The sequence below is a fragment of the Arvicola amphibius genome, chromosome 17 (genome assembly GCF_903992535.2).
Source record: "Arvicola amphibius chromosome 17, mArvAmp1.2, whole genome shotgun sequence".
Lineage (NCBI taxonomy): Eukaryota > Metazoa > Chordata > Mammalia > Rodentia > Cricetidae > Arvicola > Arvicola amphibius.
This window is the reverse complement of record NC_052063.2, coordinates 30,179,485-30,197,944: the sequence shown is the minus strand read 5'-3', so window position 1 is coordinate 30,197,944 and position 18,460 is coordinate 30,179,485. Positions and strand designations below refer to the sequence as shown.

General features: G+C 46.0%; 1 protein-coding gene across 1 annotated transcript; it reads left to right on the top strand.

The window, feature by feature from the left end:
* On the top strand, positions 1–9,899 carry Yeats4 (YEATS domain containing 4). Its single transcript, XM_038314624.1, has 7 exons — positions 1–247; positions 3,598–3,717; positions 4,480–4,546; positions 4,640–4,734; positions 7,264–7,356; positions 7,593–7,680; positions 9,193–9,899. The coding sequence occupies exons 1-7, from the start codon at positions 197–199 to the stop codon at positions 9,360–9,362; spliced, it is 684 nt and encodes a 227-aa protein (XP_038170552.1). The 5' UTR covers positions 1–196; the 3' UTR covers positions 9,363–9,899.
* The last annotated feature ends 8,561 nt before the right edge of the window (positions 9,900–18,460 follow it).

Genomic DNA, 18,460 nt, shown 5'->3' with positions numbered 1-18,460 from the left:
CACACACCCCTTCCGCTCCGCTCCGCTCTCCCACCGCGGGGCTGAATGGCCGACCGCGCCGCCGCGGGTGTGGAGGAGGCAGTTCGGCGCCGCGAGCCCAGGTGACTCGCCCATCTCCAGTCTGAACCCCTCGGCCCGGGAGACCCCGCCGGCCTGAGCTCTTTCCTGGCGGCCGCGGCTCCTTCCTTGGGACAATATGTTTAAGAGAATGGCGGAATTTGGGCCTGACTCCGGCGGGAGAGTGAAGGTCAGTGCGCAGGCGCGGCGCGGAGGCCCCCGAGTCCCCTCGGGCGCTCGGCTCTCCGGCTGGCCCCGCCCCGCTCGGCGTTTATTGGGCCCCGAGTCACCCGTCACCGCCTCCGTCCCGCCGAAAAACAAAGATTTGGGGTTTGGTTGGGACTGTCTGTGGCGCTTACAGAGCTGGAAACCGCGGTGCCTGGCTAGATTCTCCCAGGCTTATCATTCCCGAAGTCGTCAAAAAAGCACTTAGCTTCTTTCGTGTTTAGTGAACGTGTGTCCCCATCATAATGTTGGAGATTGTGACATTTAATTCCCACACGTTTATTTTAGCATCTAGCATGTATTAATGATAAGGGGTGGAGGTCAGAGTACAACTTGCGGGAGTCGGTTCTCTGTGGTCACCATGTGCTTGGGTTCTTGATGCCAGTCTCTGGTCCTCCAAGTGTCGTTGCCCAATGTGCCATGTCTCCAGCTCCCAGCTCGCATTCTCCCACCTTCTGATGTCACTGGCTAATTTTTAAGGCCGGATCAACTGGTTCCTGACGCCCCTTCCCCTATTAACTCCTACTTATAAATCCATCACAGAATTTTTTTTCTCAGAAGTCACTTTTATACCATCTACTTAGGTTTTGTTTTGTGTTTTTTTTTTTTTTAATCTTTTTGGTTTTGCAAGACAAGGTTTCTCTGTAACTTTGGAGCCTGTCCTGGAAACTAGCTCTTGTAGACCAGGCTTGGATCTTGTAGATCCGCCTGCCTCTGCCTCCCGAGTGCTGGGATTAAAGGTGTGCACCACCACTGCCCAGCTTTTTTAAATCTTTATTAGCGCCATATTAATTTTTATATTACCTCATTCATAGTGTCTATACATCCATAGCTGTTTTAATATTAAATGTAAAAAAGCCACTGAAATATAATAGGAGAAAGAAATGCCAGATTATGTTTGTGTTAGTATCAGAGGCTTCATAGATTCATACATTTGCCTAAGGTAAGAATTTGAGCCGATTTTGAAGTGATTACAGAACAAGAAGTCAAAGAGAAAACTTTACTCTGCACATGACTTGCCATGTTAAAGCTGCTTGCCTTCTCTTGAATTGACTTGAAAGCATTTTTACTATGTTTACCAATTGTTTGTTTATGTGGGTAAGGGCATGCTCCTGCATGAGTATGGAGGTCGGAGGACAGCTTTCAGGAGTCTTTTTTCTCCTGTTCTGTGAGTCCAGGGGACCAGGCCCTGGGCATCAGGCACAGTGGCAGGTACCTTTGCCTGGTAAGTCATTCATTACACTGACTCAGAATTGTCTGTAGGTGGACAGGTTCTGATATAGTTAACTGGCTATGGTTTAACGTTTTCCGCCGGCTTCCTTTTTTATTCCTTGCTGTTTACTACACTGATATGCTCTCTGTCCTTTGGGTATTTCTATTATTGGACAGAATGTCTCAGATCTATGTGCAAAACTTGGTATTTGTAATAACAGCTTTCCATCATAACCTGTCGGTACAGCCTTTCCCCCAATCAGAAATGACGAGAGCACCCTAGGACTGAGCACACCTGTAGCAGACACGCTCATAGCCATCACCTAGCGTGCTTCATGCATTCGGGGGCCACATTTACTATTTTTGCTGTACTTGCATTCACTAATATTTACTGTAACATTTACACTTAATTCCATTTTTTAAGTCCCTTCCTAAGCATTTTGAAATGGAGAGTTCGACTTTCGGGTTGTAGCTCTGTCTTGTGTAGTGAATATACTGTTGTGTTAGCTTCTCATTGTTGTAACAAAGTACCTGAAAGGAACCATTCTAAAGGAGAACGGTTTATTTAGGCTCTAGGCTTCAGAGGTATCATAATTCAAACACCTGCTTTTGTGCAGCTCTCACCACAGAAGCTGTGGACAGAAAGGAGAACTGGATCCTTTAGTTTAGTTTTATGCAGAGATCAACAGTTGGAGAAGGCAGCAGATCGGCCCCCTACACACTGCCTTCCATTTCCTCTGTAGCCATTTTGGGGGTAGGGGAGCAGGAGAAAGGAAGCCCATCATTTTGAGCTTAGTTTTGCCCCTCTGGTCAGGTGGTCAGCCATGTTTCTTCTTACCATTCCTTGCATTCTTCTTTGTCCTCTTGAAGTGCCAAGTCTAGTTAAGTGTCTGCTGGTGTCAACCTTATCCTTTTCCAGAAGAATCTAGGCCAAGGGACTTAACTCAGAACAAACCCACCATCAGCAGCAGACATACCACGCATTTAGTAATATGTGCAGATCCCTTTTTTTCTATACGGAATACAAATGTGTTTATAATACAGAATATAAAATGTCAGTGTCTGCCTGTGGTCATCTAGCCCACTATAGACTGGAGGCATGGCTGAACATCATGGCAGGGAGCACACAGCAGAGCAAAACTGCTGATCTCTGTAGCTGGGAAGGATGGGGGAGCCGCCAACAAGATGGACCCTTTAGAGACCCAACCCAGGGGGCCTGCGTGCTCCCACAGGGCACCACCTCCTAACAAGCCATTCAGCCGTGAGCTCATCGGTGCACTAATTCATTGATAAGGTTAGTGCCCCTGTGAGCCAGTCACCTCTCAGTGGTCCTGGCTAGGGACCAAGTTTTCAACAATAAGCCTTTGGGGACGTACTTTATATCCAAATTGTAATGTACATACTGATGACAATGGAAAATGTTTGCCCAAAATCATCTCATGAACTGTCTGGGTTTTTGTGCTGTGCTTTGGTAAATACTGCCATAAATTAATTTAAAAGACGTTTACCTGCAAGCGATACCAGTCAACTGTATTCAATATCTTAGCGTTTAGGTTTGTTAAGACATTTTATTTTTCTTCAATCAAATATTCATGTGCCTTACTTACATGGTAATTTAGATGACAACGTTCAAGCCATCATTTAAGCCGTGGGACAGCTCGGCGGGTAAAGGCACTTGCTGCGAAGCCCGATGACCTGAGTTCAGGCCTCAGGACCCACATGGTGGAAGGAAGAGAATCTACTCCTGCAGGCCATCCCTCCTCCACATGCACTGCGCACTGCAGAGTGTGCACACAGATGCACAGAACAGTAAACATTTCTATTTTGTGGGTGCTGGAACCAAACCTAGTTCTCTGCAAGAGCAGCAAGTGCTTCAGCTGCTGGACCGTCTCTCCAGCGCTCAGATGGGAAGGCTGAAATTAATTTGATACTTGGCTATTGTGTTAACTTGCAATGAGTGTGAAAATGGATTGAAGAGATCTCTGTTCTAACTAAACCCTTAAGATGTTAGACGCTGTTCCCTAAAACAAGCTGCCAATGCTCATAGTATTTATTCAGGTGATAATGAAAATCCTTACTGATTTTAAACTTGTTTTCTTTTAGGGGGTTACCATCGTTAAGCCAATAGTCTATGGTAACGTTGCCCGATACTTTGGGAAGAAGAGAGAAGAAGACGGACACACGCACCAGTGGACAGTATATGTGAAACCATACAGAAATGAGGTGTGCGTTTGTTTTTTCTATGGTTATTTTGAAGTACAGTTTGCTTGCTTGACAGTAAATTATAAAATCTTATGTAGTAACTTTCCAAGAACGAAGTGGGCCCGTTTTAGAATTCTCACCCCACCCCATAATTCTTACCTTTATTTAATTAATTAATGTAACTCAAGATGTTTTCTGATCGAGGTAAGAGGCTAGAGAGATGACTCAGCAGTTAAGAGCAAGTAATACTCATGGCGTTGGTCTCCAGCACCCACACAGGGCAGCTCACGAGTGTCCATAATTGCAGCCCTGGCGGTCCAGAGCCTCTGGGCTCCTTGGACACCTAAGTGCACATTGCCATGCACGAGCACTCACACATATACACACATACACACATATACATATACACATACACACACATATACACACATTCACACAAACATGTACACATACCAACATGCACGTGTACATACACATATGAACACTGGCCGTTGTTTCATTTACTGTGCTGGGAGAGGAAGTCAAGCATACTTCCTGAACCACATCGCTGCCCTTTTAAAACATTTCGTTCTGAAATGGGGTCTAGCCATGTTGCCCAGGCTGCCCTCAAACTTAGTCACCCTTCCTCAGCTTCTGGGTCAGCTAGGACTACAGGCGTCTCACTATGCCAGCTAACCCTTGCTTTGTTTTAATTATGTTCTGTAAACTTCGAGAAAAGTATATTTTACAAAATTGTATGATGCTAAGTGAGTTTCCATTGGAGCACTAATTTCTCTGTTTTAGGATATGTCAGCTTATGTGAAGAAAATCCAGTTTAAATTACATGAAAGCTATGGCAACCCTTTAAGAGGTAGGTTGCAGTTTGGTTCATTGTGTACGCAATTCTACAAGGGGAGGGGCCACACCAGTAGTTTACAGTCGCTTCTTCTTCTTCCCTCTCCAGTCGTTACCAAGCCGCCCTATGAAATTACTGAAACAGGATGGGGTGAATTTGAAATAATCATCAAAATATTTTTCATCGACCCTAATGAAAGACCTGTGAGTAACATTATTAACCTTTGCACATGGAGAGCAGAACATTTAGTGGATGAGTGTAGAGGGACAGCAGGCTGTGTCCCGCCACCCGGCTAGCTTTACCCAAAATAATTACACAGAATTCATTTAAACACTGCCTGGCCCGTTAGTTTTAGCCTCTTATTGGCTAATTTCTCACATCTTGCTTTAACCCATATTTAGTAATCCGTGTAGCACTACGAGGTGGTCGCTTACCAGGAGAGATCTTAACCTGCGTCTGTCTTGGAGAGGAGAGGCATGACGACTGCCGGAAGCGTCTGCCTTCTCTCTTCCAGAATTCTGTTCTGTCTACTTCGCCTACCCAATTTTCTGTCCTATTAAAGGGCCAAGGCAGTTTCTTCATTAACCAATGAAAGTAACACATAGACAGATGACTCTCCTCCATCAGATAAGCATGTGTCATACTTACTAAAGAGTTGCTGTGTCCATGATCCCTGTGTACACTTAAATTCTCGTGATCTCACCCTAAGTTAAAATTTCCCTTGTTATTTAGGATCTTTGAGTTTAGAAAGAAACTAAAATTTCTGAAGGTGGTGGGGGTGGCGCTAAAGTCCTGGCAAAGCTGAATGTAAACAAACCTTACAGCCCCAGTGGCTCAGTCTGCTTAGTCTCAGCGCCTTCAGACCCTTGCCAGCCTGAGTGAGCCACAGAATAAGACCCTGTAACAGGAAATAAAAAGATAGGAGAATTGAAAATGGGCATGGTGAGGAAACGGCAGCGATCCCAGCACCCAGGAGGTGCAGAGTTCAGGGTTATCCGCCACTGCTCGTCTCAAGGAAACAAAGATGGAAAATGCACAGGGAGGTGGTGGTACCGGCCTTTAATTCCAGCGCTCAGAAGGCAGAGGCCCGTGGATCTCTGTGAGTTCAAGGTCAGCCTGGTCTACAGAGTGAGTTCCAGGACAGCCAAGGCTGCTACACAGAGAAACCCTGTCTCAAAAAAAAAAAAAAAAAAAAACAAAAAGCAGAGTATCCTACCTGCCTGAAACCAAGTGATTCAGGAGTCAGAGTCAGCCAGGCCCAATGGGATGTGGGCCCTTCTGAATGTATAGGTCACTTTCTCTACCGATGTAGACCCCATGAGGCCATGTTCATTGTCATGACGTCACCTTCAGTGCCACCTCTGTCTTGGTATCCAGTGAAAAAGGAAGGTCAGCAGGCCTGGCCACCCCGTGACCACCTCTATTTTTCTTTTCAAAAAAATGTTTACATTTATTTATTTGTATGTGTGTTGTGCACACACAGTTCCATCGTGTGCTCTCGGGTTGCAGATGTATGTGTTGTGCACATACTGTTCCATCCTTCCATCCTTGTGCTCTTGGGTTGTAGACACTCGGACAATTGTCTATCCCAGGAATTATCAAATACACCTTGAATGTGGCCACATAATTCACCTTCCCACCTAAGATAGTCTGCTGCTGTTTTCGCCAGACCCTGGGGTTTGCCTTCTCCCTTCACACACCCACACCCCAAGGAGTAAACCAGAGGCTCTTACTCCTGAGCTGAGTCTGAACCTGGGAAATGCCTTTTGACAGGAGGGTATTTCCACTGGATAAGTCCTATCCAGAGAAGGTGGGCATCTATAAGTTGATTTCATCTGTTTAAATTTAGTGCCAGATGTGTTTATTTTCCTCTACAGAGTATACTTTCTGTTTTGTGATTGTTTGGAAGAATCCCGTTTCCTTACTGTGATTTTAGCTAACCTTGCAGGAAGTTCTGTGGCCTCTGGATGGGTTTGGACTGTGAGCTGTGCAGCTTTGCCAGCTCCTGATTGGTCAAGTAATGGGTCATGTGTTGCAATGCACAGCTTCTCCTGAGGCCTCGGGACACCTGTCAGTTACCTGCCGGATATTTGTGTGCCCCTGGGAGAGTATCCGGCTCCCACTGGAGATTTTAGTATTATTCTTTTAGAAAACTATCTCCTTCCCCTCCCTCCGTCTCATTATGCAGCCCAGGCTGCTGACATAGAATTCAGAAACACTCCTGCCTCAGCCTCCAGTATGCTGGGATTACGGGTATTGTCCACCACACCCAGCTGCAGATCCTTGTTCCCAAGGAAATTTGTAAACCTTAATATTCACAGAAAACTATTTAAATTCCCATAGCTATATTATGCTGTTTGGGTATAGTTACTCTCTAGAGACGCTTGCATAGACTCTCACCTCTCTGAAATGTGGACAGACCGTTACCTGGTACAAAAAAACAAGGACAGAAAGTTTGGGGGATTCGCCACCTAAGTCACAACTGCATCTAGATCGGGAATTTGATATATTTACTAATTCCATCCCATAATTAGCTGAAGACATGACAGGGTCAGCCAGGCCTAGTGGCACATGCTTATAATTCCAGCACTTGAGTAGTGGAGGCAGGAGGACCAGCAGTTCAAGGCCTATCTTCTTCTGGTGAGTTTGAGAGGAGGAAGGGCTGACGGGCAGGAGGAATGTTTCAGATGTTGGTGGGCGCCCTGAGAAGATACCCCTGCTCTGCTCCACAGGTGACCCTGTATCACTTACTGAAGCTCTTCCAGTCTGACACCAATGCGATGCTGGGCAAGAAGACGGTGGTGTCTGAATTCTACGATGAAATGGTAGACTTCATAATGAGGGGCTTTCTAGAACCCTTCGGGTGTGGTGTGGGGGTCAGAGTGCAGCTTTGGGAGTTGGTTCTCTCCTTCCACTGTGTGGGACTGAACTCAGCTCTGAGGCTTGGCAGCAAACACCTTCACCTGCTGAGCGTTCTGGCCCGCTCCAGCAGTGAGTTTTAAAAGCACTTCAGTTGGAGATTTTTGGAATTACTGGTCTTTTTTTCTCATTTTCCCTTAAGATATTTCAAGACCCAACAGCAATGATGCAACAGCTGCTGACCACGTCTCGTCAGCTGACGTTAGGAGCCTATAAACACGAGACTGAGTGTAAGTGCTTCACTGTTTTCTGTGATGGCGAAATAATTGTTTCTTAGTGGCTTTTTTAAGGTAAGTTCCTTCGCAGTTAATAAAACAAGCTGGGTATTACCATAGATGGCAAAATGAGCTAAGTAAAGGAGCGCAGTCACTAAGACTTCCTGTGCCTCTTTAGGTGATAGATGCTTTAACTCTAGTTCCTCTTCATCCTCAAACCTGTGTGGAATGCCCGAGTTTTAACTGTCGTATGGTAGAAGAAATGAAGAGAGATTCAGAAATAGCTGAGGTTAGGCAGCAGAGTGAGGATGTATTTGAACTCAAGTTTTTCCGATTTCAAAGTTAGCTTTTCTCACTCTACCTTGCTGCCCTTTAGTGATTCATGTGTGAGAACCCCTGCACTTGGCCAGCAGCAGTTACCTAAGGCTTCCACAAGATGGCGATGTTGGCTGCAGGCAGGAGTTTTTCTTTGTAAAGCTCATACCATACTAGCCAACTGGCATATTTAAGCAGATGTATATCAGTTTGTAGTTAAGACATTTATTTGGTAATTTTTGATGTATCCAGCTGAAGTTTTTGCTTTTGCATTGCTGGGGTTGGATCCAGCACGCCACCCAAGCACACTCCACCACAGACAACATCGCCAGCCTCTAGACATCTTTAAAAAATAACATTCTTTTGTCAGCATAAATAGTTGTAGTAATAGATATTAAAAGCATTTTATATATCACACAGTATTCTAGGTATTTTCTACACATTGATTCATGTAAGATCTTCTGGACGGGGTTTGGGAGGTGGCTTGGTTGGTGAGGTACTTGTGCACAGGACCTGAGTTTGGATCGCCAACACCTCTGTAAGGTGCAGGATGTGGTGGCTCAGAAACAGGAGTTCACTGGGGCTTGCCGGCCAGCTGTTCTTGACCAGTCAGTGAGCTCCAGGCTCAGTGAGAGACCCTGTCTCAGAACAGTAATTTAGAGAGCCATGGAGGAGAACCCCTGAAGTTGTTCTCTGGCCTGCACACACACATGCACACACTGCACACAGTCTTCTCTACAAATAACGTGAGGGCTGTACCATAAATGAGGGTGTGAGTATAGAACTGTGTCGTGGTTAGTAGAGACAGATTTCAAACTTAGACAGTTTTGCTCATTTGGAAAAACTAGAGGCTCATTTTGGTGGTGTGATTTTGCTATGTAAATTGCATCTATGCATTAGTTAAGAATATTTTGGGTTGGTACACTGGCATTTCTTGGGTTTGTATGCCCCTTAGTCCGAAGTACTGTGTATCTAGAGATAAACAAAGCCTTAACTGTGAGTGGCTGTAGTTTAGTTTTTCTAGAAAACAGCTTGGAACCTCTGTTGGAAGTTTAGACTCCCTACCCTCCCAACCCACTGTGCTCCATGTTCTGTGTCTTCAAGTGTCCCCTCTCATCCTGGAAACAGCAGCCCTAGGAAATGCTGTTTGTGCTTCTGTGGTGCATCTTAGCATTAGAGGGACGAATTCTCAGCTCACATATTTTTCTTCAGTCGCAGAACTTGAAGTGAAAACCAGAGAAAAATTAGAAGCTGCTAAGAAGAAAACAAGCTTTGAAATTGCAGAGCTTAAGGAAAGATTAAAAGCAAGTCGTGAAACTATAAATTGTCTGAAAAATGAAATCAGAAAACTTGAAGAAGATGATCAGACAAAAGACATATGAGCAACTGGCAGTAAGTTCAGCCAGAAGCAGGCAGGCGCCACAGGAGGACGGTCATGGTGCAGGCGCTGTGATGTTTGTGGGGAGCCGCCCACGTGGGCATTAGCCAGCCGTGATTTCAGCAGTGAAGTCCAAGTGCTCTGACTGCTCGAGCGTCTTCCCTGGACGGTCCATCTCTTCTAACAGTCGATGCTGTGTGCCATTCCACGATTCAGCACAACTTTTAACGTTTTTGTTTTGCTCTTGTTTTTTTAATTAGGACTATAGTTTATTTTCCTTTATGCAGGCATCCAAATTTTGTTACAAAGTCTGACGTGTACATATTTTATACTTGTGTGTATTAGTACTAAGGAGAACTAGTGTATGTATTTGATTCCTCTGGTTCAACACCTGCCCCATTCTACCTCTTTTGTGGACGATGTGTCTGGTAAGTATTCAATAAGTGTACTTCCCTGCAGCTGTGTCTGCCTCCTGTGGCTTCTCCAGGACTTTTCCACCGTGTGATTTTAAATAAACATTGGGTTTTTTCTTTCTTGAGAATCTCATCCAGTGTGTTTGATCGTATTCACCCTCACCTCCTCCCCTTAGCTCCCCAGATCCACCCGACTGCCCTACTTCCCCAACTTCATGTCCCCTTTTTCTTTTTTAATTTAACTTATCAACTCCAGTTTGCTCTCTGTATGCTTCTGGGAGTGGAATCTTAACACACCCTTAAAGAAAACTGACTCCCTCTCCCCCTGAAGCCCTCAGCTGTCTAGAGCTCCTCAGTTAGGGGTGGGACTTCCTGAGGACGTTTCCTCCTAACACCTAGATCAGGATATAGCAGTTCACAGAAATGACCCGGAAGTGACACATATGAGAGACTGAAGAGCCAGGCCCTTTCCAGAAGATGAGGTAAGGTCTGTGTCTCTCGGTATGTCGTGGTGAGCAAGAGTGAACCACCGCGATCCTAACCTAAAAATGATGGCTGAAGTCTGAGCTGTTTTGTTTTGAGACAGGGTCTCTGTGTAGTCCGGGATGACTTTGAACTCACAGAGATAGATGTGCCTGCCTGGGATGAAAGGCTTGTGCTGGCTTGGGTATTTTTGATATTAGGGACGGTTGGGAGTGCAAGTGTGTGACAGCACAGGAGAACTTTCTGGAGTCCTTGCCTCCCACCCTACCGCAGGGGCCCTGAGATGGAGATGTGCACCACCTCATCCAGCTTTGCCTGTGGCTCAGAGGGCTCAGCCCGGCCATCAGGATCGCACAGCTGGTGGCTCTACCTGCCTAGCCGGCTCCTGGGACTAAGTCCAGATGTAGGCCTTTCGCTGGACTTTCTGATCTGGGTTTGTTTTTTTGTTTTGGTTTTTTTTTTTTTTTTTTTTTTTTGGTTGTTTGTCTTGTTTTAAGTTTTAGTTACTTTTAAGTAATCTTTTTTAAATCCTTAAAAACGTAAGAGATATTCAATGACATCCTAGATGGTAGTAATCTCATATAACACACTGCTTGCAAATTTCCGCCTGACAGGCCCTCCTCCACCCACGGAATCTTACTCTCTCCCTGTCTGGCTTCCCTAGGCTATCTGTTCTCTGTCTTCAACAAAGCTTCATTGTTCCTTAGTAATTCCTTAGTGAATCATTATGTTTTGAAATTTTATTTTTTTTAATTTTTTTTAAGATTTATTGATTGACTGATTGATTATGTATAGTGTTCTGCCTGCACATCAGAAGAGGGTACCAGATCTCATTACAGATGGCTGTGAGCCACCATGTGGTTGCTGGGTATTGAACTCAGGACCTCTGGAAGAGCAGTCAATGCTCTTAACCTCTGAGCCATCTCTCCAGCCCCTGTTTTGAAATTTTCTAGTCAACTAGATCTATACCTGCTTTGTTCACTGACCAAGCACAGTTGTAACTGAAAGGGAGCTTAGGATATATTTCAGTTCATATCTGAGAATGAAATTAAGTCTTGAAAAACGTAAACTATTGAATCATATAATCTGTCCAGGCCAGGGGTAGAATTTGAATTCAGCATTCCCCGCCTGAGCAGGCATGAACGTTAAAGTATGATACAGCTTCTCAGAGAAGAATGAACTGAAAATCAACCTGGATGTTCACTTTCCAAGAAGTTGGCTTTTCTAGCCAGGCAGTAGACTCAGGAAGCAGAGTCGGGCAGATCTCTGTGAGTTCAAGGCCAGCTTGGTTTACAGAGTGGGTTCCGGGACAGCCAGGGTTACACAGAGAAATCCTATCTCCAAAAAAAAAGAAAAATTGTTACAGTATTAGATGACTCAACTGAAAACTGGATGGGACGGTTCAGAGTGCCCTGCGGGACAAGAAGGAAGTCGTGACCCAGAGGCATCACAAAATTTTCTCTGGTGGGGGCTGGGGAGATGGCTCAGTGGTTAAAAGCACTTGTTACTCTTGTAAAGGACTTGGGTTTAGTTCCCAGCACCCACATAGTGGTTTAAAACCAATTGTAACTCCAGTTCCAGGGGATCCAACACCCCCTTCTGGCCTCCACAGGCACCAGGCATGCACGTGATACACATCCATGAATCCAAAACTCTCATACACATAAGTCTTTATTTGAAGAATGAAGAGACTCCTTGCAGAGGAGGCGTGTGTGCAGAGTCCAAGCAGGCTGTGGCAGCTAGAGGCTTGGCAGGACAAGCTTTTGGAGAGTTCCACTTCTTGACAAAATACTGGCTGAAAGGAATGCAGCTGAGACTAACCAAAGGTGGCATAAGATTCCAGAAAAATCTCAAGGAAAAGTATTGCAAACGACGGCAGTCACCATGGGATCTGGCCCTCAGGAAAGGCGGGCGAGAGCCAACCAGCTGGTGAGAACGCTGGAGCACCAGCGGAGTTCCAGACAACACGATTATTTCTGACTTGGAGACAGTGACATTCTTGGAAAGTATGTGGGCTAAAGTCACTGTTGAAGCGGTGGCTTTTAAAGCTGCCCGAACCACCAACATTCTGAACTATTTCATCACGTAAATAACTTCCATGTCTCCCTTTCCTAAGAAGCCGATGACACCTAAGCTAATGACATCCATTGTCTCGGAAGCTCAGTTTTGCTGCACTGTAATAAACATTCCCAAGGGAAAAAAAATGTCAAACAAACCAACCAAACCCATTCTCTGTGGCTATCCCTCTTTAAGCCCGGCATGCCTGAAATTGGCGCTAATGGTTTTCCAAATGCCAGCGCTGCCTCACGTGCACACCGCTATTACCAGATGCTGAAGAAGCCCATGCTTCAAGCCAAGCCTCCTAGCTGGCCCCACGCTTCCTCCTGCTTTGGACCTCGGAATCCTGGGATTGTTCCAAAATCTAAGACTTTAGGATGTGGCACAAATGGATTTTTAAGTAGCCAACCTACTTTAAAATGATTATTTTTATTCGTAGGAGTGTGTCCCCATTTGTGCGTGTACACACCGCTTGTATGTTAGGTGCCTTTGGAGGCCAGTTTAGGGTGTAACTGTATCTGTATCTGCAACTCCCCTGGGACTGGAGTTACAGATGGTTGTGAGTTTCCATGTGGATGCTAGAAATGGAACCTGGGTCCTCTGAAATAGTAATCTCCGCTTCTAACCACTAAGCCACCTCTCCGAAGTCTCAGAATTTCTTTCCTGCCTTTTGCTTTGTTTTGTTTTCCAAGACAGGAAAGACAGGGTTTCTCTGACTGTCCTGGAACTCACCCTGTAGACCAGGCTGGCCTTGAACTCAGAGATCTGCCTGCCTCTGCCTCCTGAATGTGCCACCACTGCCCACCTATGCCCCATCTTTTGAGTTGAGGATTTTTTCTGAAGAGACCCAGGCAATAAATATCTGTTTTTGTCAGTTGGGGACCTCTGCTATTGTGTGAAAGTAGTCCCACACAGAAAATGAGTGCAAGCTATCCAATAAAAACAGCTTTATTGACACTGAATTTGAATAACATAATTTTTCATGTCAGTATTTTCCTTCGTTTTAACATTGAAAACTATATGTAATAAGTGATATATATTACACAGAAGTGTGTATGTGTGTGTGTGTCTGTGTGTCTGTGTTTGTACATCATCCACTATTCACAGGCCAAATATTAAGATTAGGCTAGGCTTAGCCCCAGGGCTTGTTTTTCACCGTTCACTCGGAAACGCACTGAAACATGTTGACCACAAGAGGGCGATATAAGCTTTCCCATGGAATTCAGAGTTTGTCGCTGGGCTCTTGCAAATGTCCTGAGCAGATGCGATTAGTCCAAGCTACCCTACCTAAAAAAGGGATTGCTAGAGCCTGTGGGACGGCTTAGAGGATGAATCAGACTGACCGAGTTCAGTCCCTAGGACCCACATTGTAGGAGAGAACCAACTCCCATATGTTGTCCTCAGACAGACAGACAGATAGGCATGCACACGCCACACCCCCTTCACCCCACCCACCACACACACACACACACACACACACACACACAATAAATAGATGTAAAAGGAAATGTCATGGAACTCTGAAGAATCATGAAGCGCAAGTACACTGGCTGATTTTTTTCCAATGGAATGTACCGGAGACTTACCCTCACCCCTTTCACGAGTGCGGAGAAAAGTGTGTCCTGCCGAATCTGCTTCCTAACCCGCTAAGACATTGCAGAGGATATCAGCTTCTCCCTTACCTCTGGGGCCCATGCCATCTTCAGCGTTCAGAGTTTATCTGACCCTCAGCATCATTTGGAGGGGCTGTTTGTTAATTGTTTGTTTGAGATAGGTACACATTCCAGGTTGGCCTTGAACTTAAATCATCTTTACTGACATCAGCTGCCTTACCTAGCTGACTGAATTCCTTCCTTCCTCCCTCCCTCCCTCCCTCCCTTCCTGCCTCCTCTCTCCCTCTCCCCTCCTTACTCCCTCCCTCCCTCCTCCCCTACCTCTTTCCCTCCCTCCCTCCTCTCCCTCCTCCCCTCTCTCCCTCCCTCTCCTCCCTCTTTCCCTCCTCTCTCCTTCCCTCTCTCCCTCCCTCTCCTTCCTTCCCCCTCCCTCCCCCCTTCCTCCTCCCCTCCCCACCCTCCCTCCTTCCCTCCCTCCTTCCCTCTCCTCCCCTCCCTCCTTCCCTCTCTCCCTCCCTCTCCTCCTTCTTTCCCTCCTCCCTCCCCCCCTCTCTCCCTCCCTCTTTCCTTCCCTCCCCCCCCCCCCCCCCTCCCTCCTGTCCTCCCTCCCTCTCTCTTCCTCTCCCCCTCCCCCTCCCTCCCTCCCTCCCTTCTCCCCTCCCTCCTCCCTCCCTCCCTCCATTCCTTCCTTCTTTCTTCAGCCCTGCTCACTAGCTCCGTCTCTTTCAGCATATCTTTTTCTCCATTGAATCTACTAATGTTTACTTTTATTAGTTATTTGGGGTTTTGTTAGAGACAGGGTCTCATGTAATCCAGGCCTAGAACTTGATAAGTAGCAGAGAACAGCTTTGAACACTCCTGACCCTCTTGTCTCGGCCTCCCCAGTACTGGGATCACAGGTTGTATTACCACAAACGATTGGGTAACTTTAAATTTTTCCAAGTGTCTTCCCTGAACCGGCTTTTAGGGAATTCTCGCTGCTCCGTGGTTGTAAGCAGTATTTTATGCTAATCATTCAAAGCCTACATGCCTATGCTAAGCTCCAGACTAAATTAAATCACTTCTAGATAATATATCTGGATATATTCTGCAGTCACTTTCATTAGAACATTCCTGAAGCGTACGTCAGCGCCTATTTTAGTCTTCCTCCCTCATGAGCACCTCATCCTGGCACCCACCAGCTGCCTTGTTATCTGTGGTAGACAGCACCCCTCCAGCATAGGCTCCTTGGGGGAGAGTTATAAACCTCGCTCCCAGAAATGGGTCCTGTGGCCATGCTCACATCGTGTGACCCTTCTCCTGAGTTTGGATTTAGGGCATTTGTAATCAATCCCAGCCGTTATCATCTCTTGGGATCATCGTCAGTCACTATTGTTGCCCATGTTAGGGCTGGTGTGGCTCTGGGCACAAAGAGGAGGCTTTGGTGGAGGGATTCGGAGTGTGGGCTCTCGACCGAGACTTCAAAGTCTGAACGATGCCTCTGTGGCTGGCTTTGTGACCCCAGGCGAGTTATTTACTTAGCTTCTCTGTGCCTCACTTTGTTCATGCTTAAAGTGGGCATAATTACAGTGACCTCATAAAAGATCAAATAAGACGATGTATGCCGAGAACTGGACATAGAGCTTAGAATGCAAAAAAGTAAGTGTGCTGTTTTCCAAACGGCTTTATTAGAGTTGAATTTATATATTGTTTCGTGCTCGCTTGTGTCTTCTCCAAAATTTGTATGTTGAATCCCAAGCCCCCAGTACCTCAGAATGTAATTATATATGAAGATTAAGCATTTAAATATGTAATTAAGCTAAAATGAGGTCATTAGATTAAAGTGGGCTCTAATTCAATATAACTGGTATCCTTTATTTATTTAGTTAGTTAGTTTGCTTTTGAGACAGAGTCTCACAATGTAGCCCTGACTGGCCTGGAGCTGACTATGTAGACCAGGCTAGCCTCAAACTCACAGAGACCCACCTATGTCTGCCTCCCGAGTGCTGGGATTGAAAGTGTGCGCCACAACCAGTAGTGGTATACTTTTAATTCCAACAATTCCAGGAAGGCTGAGGCAGGAGGTTCACCATCAGCCTAGGCTACACAGTGAGATCCTATCTCAAAAACAAAAAACAACAAACCCAAAACAAAAACAGTCAGAAAAAGAAGGAGGAATCCGAGGGGGAGGAGGAAGAAGTAAGAGGAGGAAGAAGAGAAGAGGAAGAGGATTTGGAATCAGACACGTACAGAGGACGGGGGGGGGGGGGGCACAGACATGGGGTGCATGGCTGCGCACACCCAGCTAGACCTGGGACAGGCTTCCCTCACAGCTTTCCGAGCGAGTGGGCCTTGCTGGCACTTTGATCTCCTACTTTCTGCCTCCAGGGGTTGCATAAGAATAAATCGGTGTTGTTCAAGCCACCCAGCGCGTGATGTTCCATCAGCTCCAGCAAACTGGCACCTGCACCATAAATATCGCCCACTTGATGTACAATTCAGGGATTCTGTAGTAAACTTAGAATTATATACAACCATTACCACAGTCTAATTTTAGAATATTTGCATTGCCTCTAAAAGAAACTTTGTGCCTATTTGCAGCCCTGGTTCATCCACCTTCAGCTCCTGGCAAGCATTGCGTTCCTTCCGGTCTATACATCTGCCTTCTCTGAACATTTCTTATAACTGTCTGGCGATGGTTAGCAAATTTTGTACCTCAGAACAAACCCACTCCATGCCTTCCATCTCCTTAAAACTTAATAATAATGAGCCCGAGTCGTAAGCCTTGTGGCTTCTAAACAATTACACTTCCTATTATAGTTTATTTGCATTGCAAATAAATATATGTAAGAAGAAATGTATATGGGCCTCGGAAGAGCTGGGATGAGGATTGAGATACTCAAGTCCAACGGTCTGCAAGAAGGCTCAGTGAGTAAAGGCACTGGTCATCGAGCCCCATAACCTGGGTTCCATCCCTGGGACCCATGTGATCCATGTGATGAAAGGGGAGAACACTGACTTCTGCAGGCTACACACACACACACACACGCACACACACACACGCGCACACACACACACACACACACACGCACACACACACACGCACACACACACACGCACACACACACGCACATACACATGTAATACATTTGTAAAGAACAACAGAGGGTGGTAGTGGCACACGCCTTTAATCCCAGCTCTCGGGTGGTGGAGGCAGGCAAATCTTTGTGAGTTCGAAGCCAACCTGACCTACATAGTTTAAAAATAATTTTGTGGTTGGGGTCACCACAACATGAGGAACTGTAGTAAAGGGTCACAGCAGTAGGAAGGCTGGGAATCACTGACATAGTAGGTTCTGGGTTAGCCAAGGTGACACAGTGAGACCATGTCCAAAAAAATAAGAGAGAAATAACCACTGTAGCTAGGCGCGATGACACTGCGTGACTGTTCTTGCAGAGCACAGAGGTGAAGTAAGGGGGTCAGCAGCTCAAGGACACCTTCAGCCACAGGTGGAATTTGAGGCCTGCCCTGGGTACATGGACTCTGTTTCTAAAGCAAAACATCATCAGTATCCATGGTGAAGGCCTGAAATATCCGCTATTCCCTGAGCTGTGTGTGCACAGCAACAGCTAAACAAGACATTCTGTTAGGACCACATCTAGGGGTCACAGCCTGGACAGCACAGGGTCCAAATGGCCAAGGACAATGCTGATGATGCACAGAGAGGCACAGCACAAAGTGTCTGTGCTAGCTAGCTCTTGGCAATTTCACACAAGCTCGAGTCGCCTTGGAAGGAAAAAAAAAAAAAGCCCTCTTTTGAAGAATGGCTTTTTTTAGGGAGAAGCCAAGTCATTCTCTTGACTTCTGATGGATGGAAAAGGACCCAGCCCACCATGGGCAGTGCCATCTTTGGATAGGTGGGTCTGGGCTGTAGAAGGAAGGTAGCCAAGCATCAGCTTGGGAGTGATGCCATCAGTGTCCCTCTGCAGCCTCTGCTTCACTTGCCACCTCTAGGCTCCTGCCTGAGTCCTTGCCTTTGCTTTCCTCAATGATATAGACTGTGACCAACATGCCCATGAAACCCTTTCCTCCACAAGTTGTAGGGGTGACAGAAAAGAATTTTTCTAAAAGGTGACCTCATGTAGCCCAGCCGGTTTCAAACTTAGGATGTAGTTGAGGACAACTTTGGATTTCTGACTTTCTTGCCTCTACCTCCCATATGCTGGCTGGGGTATAGCTATGTGCCCAGCTTATGCAATACTCAGATTTAACCCAAAGCTTCATGGAAGCTGGTCAAGCGTGTTACTCACTGATCTACATTCCCTACTTATAAGAGAAGGCCGTTGAATTGAAATCTTTCCACAGTACTATATCAAACCACGGCTGCGAAAACCTTTGCTTTTCTCATCTAGCAAGCTTGGCATCCACGTAGGAAGCTTCAAGCCACATAAACTAGGAAAATGTGTAGTGATATATGTGCAGACGCAGATGTTCGAGCCAGACTGATTGACGGTCAACTGATGGTTGGTCCCTGACCAGAGGTGCCAGGAATGGGT

Excerpts from the sequence above, each read along its gene's own strand:
- Yeats4 (XM_038314624.1), top strand. The coding sequence starts at position 197 with ATGTTTAAGAGAATGGCGGAATTTGGGCCTGACTCCGGCGGGAGAGTG. Across the intron at positions 3,718-4,479 it reads TGAAACCATACAGAAATGAG|GATATGTCAGCTTATGTGAA; the intron begins GTGTGCGTTTGT and ends TCTCTGTTTTAG. Across the intron at positions 4,735-7,263 it reads TCGACCCTAATGAAAGACCT|GTGACCCTGTATCACTTACT; the intron begins GTGAGTAACATT and ends TCTGCTCCACAG.